General features: G+C 42.3%; 1 protein-coding gene across 1 annotated transcript; it reads right to left on the reverse strand.

Annotated features, from left to right (window-relative positions):
- Positions 1-7,761: 7,761 nt before the first annotated feature.
- On the reverse strand, positions 7,762-9,531 carry ENC1 (ectodermal-neural cortex 1). The gene has a single exon (XM_007943343.2). It carries the CDS (start codon positions 9,529-9,531, stop codon positions 7,762-7,764), a length of 1,770 nt encoding a protein of 589 aa, XP_007941534.1.
- Positions 9,532-9,750: the final 219 nt, after the last annotated feature.

The raw sequence follows: 9,750 nt of genomic DNA on the forward strand, positions 1-9,750 counted from the left end.
AGCAAGGTGGAGGCAGGAATCCTAATCTGGCCTTACAACTGAGCCAGCTAGGTCAGCATCCAACTTAGAAGAAGTCAAGTACCTGAGGGATTGAACCTGTGGTTTTCTTCTGTACCAATACATGGAAATAACTTGCATATATTTCAACTTTAAATGATTTTGAAAGTAAGTTAGCAGATGAAAAGGATGAAACTTCAGCCCCTATTTTAATAGCTTTTATCAAAATATAAGCCACATGAGGAATACAAAAATTAAATTCCTTCTAATAAAAAAATATATTGACTGAATAGCACATGGTACATGTCTTTTATAGTTCACAAATTCTTCAAAAGATAATCATGAGGGAGTTAAGAAACTGGGCCCTCCGTGAAATTCTAAGCTGTAAATAACCCATAAATGAGGCCATGCTTAAAGAAACATTCTAAAAGGGCAAAAACTTTTAATTACTTAACTTGTAAAATTAAAAGTGTACATGGCTTACTGGTGAAATAAATGCTAAATGGTGAAATACTCAGACAATATTCAAAATGTTGATTAACTAGAAAGAATGTTTTCAATATTATAATATTGAAATATTATAATATTGAAATATTATGTTTTCAATGCCCAAAATATGTTGTATTCAAATAAAGAACCACACACATAATGAAGAGAAAATCTCTAATAATTTATTGACCTTCAGTTTCACATTGTGAAAACAAAAAAAAAAGTTTTACAAAACTTCAAAAATGTAGTCATAGCAAACAATACATATGAACATGGACATTTCACTTCAACTTATATAGAGGTTTGTATGTGGACCACATATTCAACAGCCGAGGGAGGGATATTAATTCAGCTCTAATCACTCTTTATTCAGACAGGTGTCAAGCCCAGAGAAAAGGCGCTACACAATTATACCAGAAGTGGAAGGCTGCCCTTTGTTATCTGTTTCTACGGCAACCAACCCACAAAATAAGAAGAACCCTTCTCTGTCTTATGCCAAAGTTTTTGTGTGCACTGTGCTATGAATTGTATTCGCTTCAAAGTGTGGGACGTTTCACAGGGTGAGAATGGTCAAGTAGTGAGCCCAAATGCCTACATCAATTCAAAGAGCCGAGTCCAGAAAGTTCCCTGCAGGCTGGGGGCCCATCCTTAGCGTGGCTCCCTCTGGCTCACACACAATAATTAATAGAGGATTCAAGGACAGACGATAACTCAGAAACAGCTGCAGAAAATTCATCCTGCTTTCAGAAGCCATGCAGTGACACACATCTCTGCTGATTTGCATCATAAACTACAGAGCTGTAACCGCTACAATATAAAGACACTGACTATGCTGCCAGTACAATTAGACATTTGCATTGCTTAGAACACATCTAGGAACGAGGGACTGGCTGCTGGAAGATATTGTGATTCCTTTATTCCAACGGCTCATTTATTTTGGTCCAAGTATAACCCACGAATTTGTGGCATGGACAGTGTTATTCCTGTACAATTAGTCTAAAGTATTCAGGTGGAAAGAAACGTTTAGGTTTATGTCATTAGACCACGCAAACACACACGATATAAAAGGTTGTTACCAACCTTAAAGCCTATTTTCTAAAATATAGCAATGTGAGAAACATCGACAAAAGCAGTGCGAGTTGCAAACTTTGGTCTTCCCCAAACACCTCTGGGGGAAGCACTATTTGAGTCTAGCACTATTACCTATCACAGCACATGTTTAGTAAACAAGCACTCAAACTAGCAAAGAATGTATTCACAACTACTCCCAACTAGACCAGGAAACCTCTCACTGGGGCAATTGCTTGCAAGTCTTTGGTGTTTCGTGGCCCAATATGTCACTTCTAAGCACCAAAGTGTTCTTTGAGACTTACCTAAGGGTGAGCACTATGTGGACATGGTACCAATGTGAATATTATCTTGGAGAATTTCTAGTGTGTGCTAAATGGTATGGCGAGAATACAGAACAATAAGTCCAGGCCAAGCAAATCTATGATATCTATATCTATATTTCAGTTTTTTCCCTTAACAGTGGTTATGGCAAAGCATTCTTATAGGGTAATAAATAGATAAATAAATAAAACTTTGGACAATGCTTCTGCCTGTGCCCTATATACAGAACTATTTGATAAAAACTTCCAGGATTTCAGGATATTGCTACAAAAAAGAAAAAAACAAACAAAACAAAAACTGTAAAGCAGTTTGGTCCTTTCCGGATTTCAGTAGCTGAGATCGAATGAGGTGAATCAGATGGGATGGAGATGGGTGGAGAGAAGTCTCCCCTCACCCCACCAGCCATCAGCATAACCATAACTATGAAACCCCACTGAACACTGGTAAGTCAAAGAAAACTGACCTCCACATATTCTCTACCTTTAGGATGCAATTTAAATTTCTCTCTTGTAATCCTTCCATCTTGACATTTTGAGACATCCACCCTTCCCAGCCCACCCTCCAGTTATATTCCAAATTGTAACTTGAAAACTTTTCATTTGTGTGCAGCTAAGCACATCCCAACAGCCACAAAATGTGCAAAACATACAACCATTCACACATGTCCATACACGTGAAGACAACTGTAGCATTGTTTCAGCATGCAGGTATCAAACAATAAATAGCTAAATCTAGAACAATTTCTTAACAGCCAAGGGAAAGCTTAAAGTCACTTATAAATAGAAAAGAACATCTACCAACAATCTCCCCATTGTTCAGGAACCTTCTCGGGGAGCACAGCCCCTTACAGATGAAGGGTGAGTCCAAGTGGTCCTCGTTCTCCAGCCAGCTTCCCTCCTCATCCCAGTCGGGCTTTGAATCTGCCAGGCCTCCAGCAGCAGCTGGTGTGGAGGCTTCAGGCTGGCTCCGCAGAGAGAGGTGACAACCATTTCAAATTACACACATAAATGGAGGAGCCCATGGAAATCAAATGCTGAATATGGTACACCAAGGGAAAAGGTCCACTTTTCTCTCCCTTTAAGGGGCTGATTAACGCTGACATTAATCCACAATTACAAGACAAGGACTAGATCACAGGTTCATTCGTTCATATTTAAACCGTGCGCGACTTGCACTGAAAATCCCACTCCCTCCCCCACCCCTCTGCCTTCATGTCCAGTGAGAGCATTTACAAGGTGCGGCGGATATTATTCACATCTTGTCACAACTTCTTCTCCTTTTGCTTTTCTTTCTCTTCATTACACTTCGGCTTCTCCAAAGTAGAAATCTCGTATTGTCTTGCCAAGTGATGGAGTGAGCTAAAATGGGGGGAGAAAAAAGCATGAAGGATCTGTATGACGCTATAGTAGTAAGAAGATCTGTGTTAGCAGTCTTAAAATTATTTGAATAAAAATTAAACTCAGAACTGAGCTGGGCAACATTATGTCCTTAAATGTACGCTAGAAATATTTAAGAGCAACGGCATCCAAAATTCAAAGAAGGCCTTTCACATCTTTCCTAAACACATTATGTGCTCAAATTCAAACCTCTATGTCTAGAAGCTATTATGAGTTGCAGTCATAAGGAATAATTCCTCTCCATGGTTAACCACAGCCACTGGAAAGTGATCACTATGGGGGTCAAAGGAAGGAGATTCCTGTGCAAACCCAAACACTCCTTGGCCCACTTACCATAAAGGACTCCAAACGAAATGTATTCACCATACAGAAAACAGACATAGTAATCCCCTTATTGAAATGCATCTCTGCTATTCTTTATGGCAGAAATCAGTCTCGCTTCCTTTCACATGACAATATACCAGGCCTCAACAGCCCAAAGCTGAAATTTATTCTCAAAGTTCATCAGTCCACACTTAGGAGACAACGGCTACAGTGTGCCAGCATGGTTAGCTACACAATTACCAACATGGAGCATGGATATAAATTAAAATCCCATACCCACAAAGCCTGCATATCCATGGGAGCCTGAGTTTCCTCAAACACTACCTACCCTTCCCACGTGTTTCCCTCTGACTTCATAGAAGAGAATTTTACAGAAGGCTTTTTGTCTTTGCAAACCACACTATCTGTTCAGGGAGCACATGTCCAGCGTTAGCTAAAGAATCTGTATTCCTATTGCTATCACCCTAAGTACAAAGGGAATTCAGGAGGAACAACTCATTACTTGCACTGAATTCTTGCTTTTGTGTGTTCACAAGTCTGATTCATTTCATTAGCTTTCCTTTTGGCTGTTCCATTAACAGTGATTCAAACTTTCAAGGCATTCCTTAGACTATGGTGTCATCCCTCCCCACCCCACTCCTTGTAACATATATGCCAACATTACACCAAAAGAATGTATCATGTAATAATTAGACATTTCAAGCTGTTGCATATTCAAATGGAAAAAGAAAAACCTAAAAGGGAAGAAACAAAGCAGATGAAAACTCAAGGGCTGGCAGGTTGGGGCCACACAGAGCCATAAACATGGAGGATAAGCTAAAGTAATTTCCTTTTTGTCCCTCCCACCCACTGACAAAGCAGCAGGACACAGTTAAAATCTCCTTGGTGGATGAGCTTTTAGACCTAGGAGAACTTTTGAGTTAACAGTGTATTAATTTGGTTAGCATATCCATTTGGAGAGCAAAGGGGGGTGGTCGCTGAGAGGTTTCTGCAGCTTAGCACAGGTACCTACCCTGCAACTCTTTTAAGTCCCTCCATCCAGCTTCAGTGTTTTAACACTATCTTTGTACAGTAAACTTTAGAAATTTAAACCAACATCCTCCCCAGCGGAAACAGAAAGAGTGGCTTTGATCAGGCACTTACACCACCCTTTAAAAGCAGCGAACCTGGCCTCATCAAATTGAGTTTTTATGTGCTCGACTCTCTCTCGCTGGCAGCACCAAGGATGGGAGGATGTTGTTTCACGTATAATGTATCACTTTATTTGGTCCATGTCCCAAGGACCGGAAGTGTGTAATTAGGTTCCAATATCCAGGATAGGATGGATTCAAGTGTTTGCTAATATACTCGCTCAGGAGTGAAAAAGGAAGCAAAAAAAATGAAGTTGAGAGGAGACAAGTATGTAATAGTCAAAGAAATCTCATTTTCCCACCACACACAAAGCTTATTCCACTGCTGTATCTCAGAGGAAGCCAGGGTCTAAATTGAAGGGAGGAAGAAAAAAAAGAATGTTGAATATTTAATAGATGCCAGGCACTGAGCTAGGTATTTCTTCTTCTTCTTCCCCAGCGCCCCCCTCCTTTACCAATTCTACCCAAGTCTGAATTGGGACAGATCTTAAAGGAAGTATGTAGTTGAAACCACTCATTTGACAGAGGACCCAACTGAAGTACAAAAAGATCCAGAGTCCACAGCTTAAAAATAGAACGTATATGTGGTCTCTCTCCTTTCTGTCTCTTTCCTTACCTTGCTCCAAGGACGCCAGCTAGTCTACCAGTTACCATTTTAATGTATCTGCTACCATCACTGGCAATTTTTAAGGTGGTCCTGTGTAAATATAGTCACTGCTGGCCTAACGTCCAACTTCATGTGCTATTAATTGATGCTTTTACCTAGGAGGTTCTTTAAACCTGCTTTAGAGTTGAATCATGCATTCATATAGAAAATGAAATTACCACTTTCAGAGCATTTGTTTATTTAGGACTATGAAGATACCAGCAAGGCTGCAAAAACCAGTTTGGTGTGTGATGCTGTTAGCCCAGTTGCTCCCCAGAGGATGTTGCTGACTGTTTCTGCTCCTTTGAAGGGGGTTTCAGTCCAAGAAAATATTTGCTTAACTGTATAGGCTGGAGGAGATAACTGAAGACATGAAAAAAAAATATGAAGATTAAATATGAAAGCGAGGCCAATTTTAATGGCGTTTTTCATATGAGCTGTAAGAGATGGGGAAAGGAAAGACAAATGAGATGAAACCCCTTTCTGCTTAGCCTAACTACCCTGAGATTTCCTTTTTCCCCTATGAAGTCTCCTTCAAAATGTGAGGCATACTGGGGGAAATATAGCCCAAAGTTTCCAAGTACTGAGTTAGTTTTTACCATGGGTCCTCCAAAGCAGAAAGTTTTTATTTTCTCTTCTTCCTATTAGTCACAAGACCATGAATCACCAAAACAAATCAACAAGTCTGTACCACACTTCCACATGCTTAAGTGATTCCTGGGCAAATCCTAAGAATGCTTAACAGTAGCAGAGCGGTCATTAAGCAGTGTGTCTGGTTGAGAACAGTGAACTATGCAGCCCTATTAATTATTTGAGCCAAGAGTATTTATATGCTCTTAAGTATATAAGATAACCATTATGTACTCAGATACATGACACAGAAACACAACTTTTGTTAGAGCCCTGACAATAGGGTCAGCTGGACTGATTAACCCTGAAAGGCTGGAGTTAGGGCAATTTAGAAGGCTCTGTATATACACACAGACAAATTTATACAAGGCAGGTGCCACCTTACAAGTTCAGGCCTAGATTTTACTCTAACAAATGTCATAAAGACAGCTTTTTTTTTAAAGGAAAAAATATTTAAATAAGCTAATAAATTAATTTTGGAGAGAATAAACTAGGAATGAATTTAAGCACTCAAGTTATTTAAATCCTACTTCATTTCAAAAAAGGGGCTCAGGTGGTGCAGTGCCTTAGACATTTGACTGCTAACTAGAAGACTGGTGGTTCAAACCCACCACCCACTCCATGTGGGGCAATCTACTTCCGTAAAGATTCACCACCTCAGAAACCCAGTGGGGGTGGCTATGAGTCAGGATCTACTTGATGGTAGTGGGTGTGGTTTTTCTTTCTTTGGTTTTTCATTTCAAAATGGAGTCCCTGGAAGCATAAATAGTTAAGCATTCCGCTACTAACCAAAAGGTTGGCAGTTTGAATCCACGTAGAGGAACCTGGGAAGAAAGGCCTGGGAATCTACTTCCAGAAGATTACAGCTTTTGAAACCCAATGGAGCACAGTTCTACTCTGCAACACATGGAGTTGTCATTAGTTACAGTCAACTTGAGGGCAACTGGTTGGTGGGTTTGGTTGGTTTCACTCCAAAAGGGACTAAGGAGGTCAAATTTGAATATTAACAAAGTACCTCGTAACAGTCAACTTGAGGGCAACTGGTTGGTGGGTTTGGTTGGTTTCACTCCAAAAGGGACTAAGGAGGTCAAATTTGAGTATTAACAAAGTACCTCGTAAGATGACACCAATATGAAGCACAAGTTTATTTAAACGGCAGTTGGCACAATGTCCAAAAGCTTACCACCTTCTGGAGCCAGACTGCTTGGATTCAAATCTTACCAATGTCACCACTTACAAAGCTCTATGACCTTGGGCAATTTATTCACTCCCTGGGTGCATCAGGTTTTTTTCACTCATAAAACATGGCTAATAATAATAATACCTCACAAGGTTGTTACGAGAATCAAGTGAGATGAGCCATGTGAACTCCTGGCAGTTGCAGGCACACTCTGATGGCTGCATTAACACTGGCTGGGAGTTCATTAGACTCACTTGGAAAACATTCTAAAAACACTCATGCCTGCACCTCACCCCAGACCAAATGAAACCAAATCTCTTTGGGAGCTCCTGAAGGCAGTGAGGACTAAGAACCACTGCCTTATGCTATGGAGAAAGAGGGGTCACAGCTGTGCTTGATACAAGCACTTCAGTTCTAGGGCGCAAGGTCTTTTTAGTTTTTGGAGTGCTTTTGTAGGAAAGGCTACATGGATATGCTTCACTTCACATAATGAACGCCACACAACCAAATTCATTGTCTGCATACTTCAACCTCAGCTAAAGGGACTTACCTCATACTATTTAGGATGCACTGCACTTAAGATGGCAGATGTTTCCAGGTGCTGACAAACGCAGTAGGAATCAGTGAGTATGGGACTGTGGTTATACTGTTCCACACATCTAAAGTTGGATCATAGCAATCCAAGGTTTTGCATCGCTGAATGCCAAAGTATCCTCCAACCACGTAGAGTTTGTTTCCGGAGGCCACAGCATGGCAGCTCATGCGTTTTGCTGTCACGTCTCCCACCTTGGTCCACTGGTAAGTCTCACTATTGAATTTATAAGCAGAGCAGGCGGAGAACTCTGTATCTCCCCCCATGATAAAAATCTGGTTACCCAGCACGGCTGCGGCTGTGTAACGCCAGGGCTGAGGGCAAGTGGCTGGTACCGTCCACCTGTTTTCACACTGATCATAACACTGAACCTTGGGGAGCTTGTCATGGCTGACACTGGTACCTCCGAAAGCAAACAACTTGAGTTTGGCACTCACTACTGCCGCATTGCTAACACCTTCTCGGAGTGGGGCCACCATGGACCATTTGTTGGTTGTGGGGTCATACTGTTCTACTTGCTTTAGAGAGACTGAGGGGGAGGCCGGGAGGCAGCCAGTTGCAGCTGTGTGCCCCCCGACCACATACAGGCAGTGCTTAAGTTCAGCAGAGCCATGGCCAAACCTGGCCACCAGCATGGGTGCAGCTTTGGACCACTCCTCATGCAAGGTATCATAAACCCAGACATCTTTTGAGACCCCATTTTCTGATCCCCGCCCCCCAGTAATGTATACTTTGCAGCCAATTGCACATGCACTGAACTCTTTTCTTGGGCTGGGGATGTCAGCCTTGGGGATGATTTCTTTTGCCTTCTGGTCTACCAGATACAGTTTGTCACACATGAAAGTCTGTCCTCCCAGCAGGAAGAGGGCATGGCCGGTTTTCCGAGGCCGGGCACAGAGGCTGGTTACTACCCCATCATTCTGTAGGATTTTCAATTTGCACCTGATGGCCTCTTCCACAATCTCCTTGCTCTTCTTCTGCTTGGTGATGAGTTCTTCCATGGCCACATTCTCCATGAGATAGATGGCAGGCAGGAGAGCCAGCCTCACTGTCTGCAACAGTTCTGGGAGGTAGCAGTAGCGCTTCTTCAGGTCGTAGCTGATCCAGTTAATTGCAGACTCGTACACGAGCCTTTCATCTTCCGTCTCCAGCTCTTCACTGGACAAGAGCTGTACCACCATGTCCTGGGGCAGCTGGAGGAAATCTTCATTTTTCCTGATGGTCTGGAAGTTGCTAAGACACATCCTCCAGGAGAGTTCGTACAGCTTGGTGCACTGATGTGCATCGGACAACAGCAGCATCCCCAGGCAGTTGGTGGGATGCAGGTTCTTTTCCAGAAACTCTGCACATGCATCCCGTATGTCTTGAAACTCCAGCATGTCACCTGCTTCCAGGAGCGATTCTGCATTTTCTTCATTGATTATGACCCGGGAGGAGTATGCATAGTCAAGCAACAGCTCCAAGACTTCTGGGTGGATGGAGTTGTCGAAGTTGACTTCACTGTCCTGGCTCTCTTTCAGGCCACCACTAAACATGGCTTCAAAGTAGCGGCTGCATGCAGCCAGCACAGCCCGGTGGCAGGGGAAGGTTCGGTTTCCGGCGTGGAGGAGGACATCAGTGAAGAGGCGCTGCTGGCGTAGAAGGTTCAAGTGTGTGAGAACACTGTCAGCATAGGAGGACTTGTGAAACAGATAGATGTTAATGGAGCCAGTGCTGGCCCTGGACTTGCGGTTCTCATGCACACTGACTGACATTTTGTTTCCACTCCTAAAAAAAAACAAAACAAAAGCATTGACTGTGATGCCCCTGATGTCCAGGACAGCAGAACAAAAGCAACAATCATTGTGGACAAAGCAAACAGAACACTTTGCTGTTAAGCCCTGCTGCCTACTGTTCTAAAGAGTGTATGGCCATTGTAGTACAAAGTCAGAGACAATTACCTATAAGGAAAGGCATTCATTGTGATACTGGTG

Source organism: Orycteropus afer, unplaced genomic scaffold, assembly GCF_000298275.1.
Source record: "Orycteropus afer afer isolate SDZICR_OR568_19922 unplaced genomic scaffold, OryAfe1.0 scaffold00104, whole genome shotgun sequence".
Lineage (NCBI taxonomy): Eukaryota > Metazoa > Chordata > Mammalia > Tubulidentata > Orycteropodidae > Orycteropus > Orycteropus afer.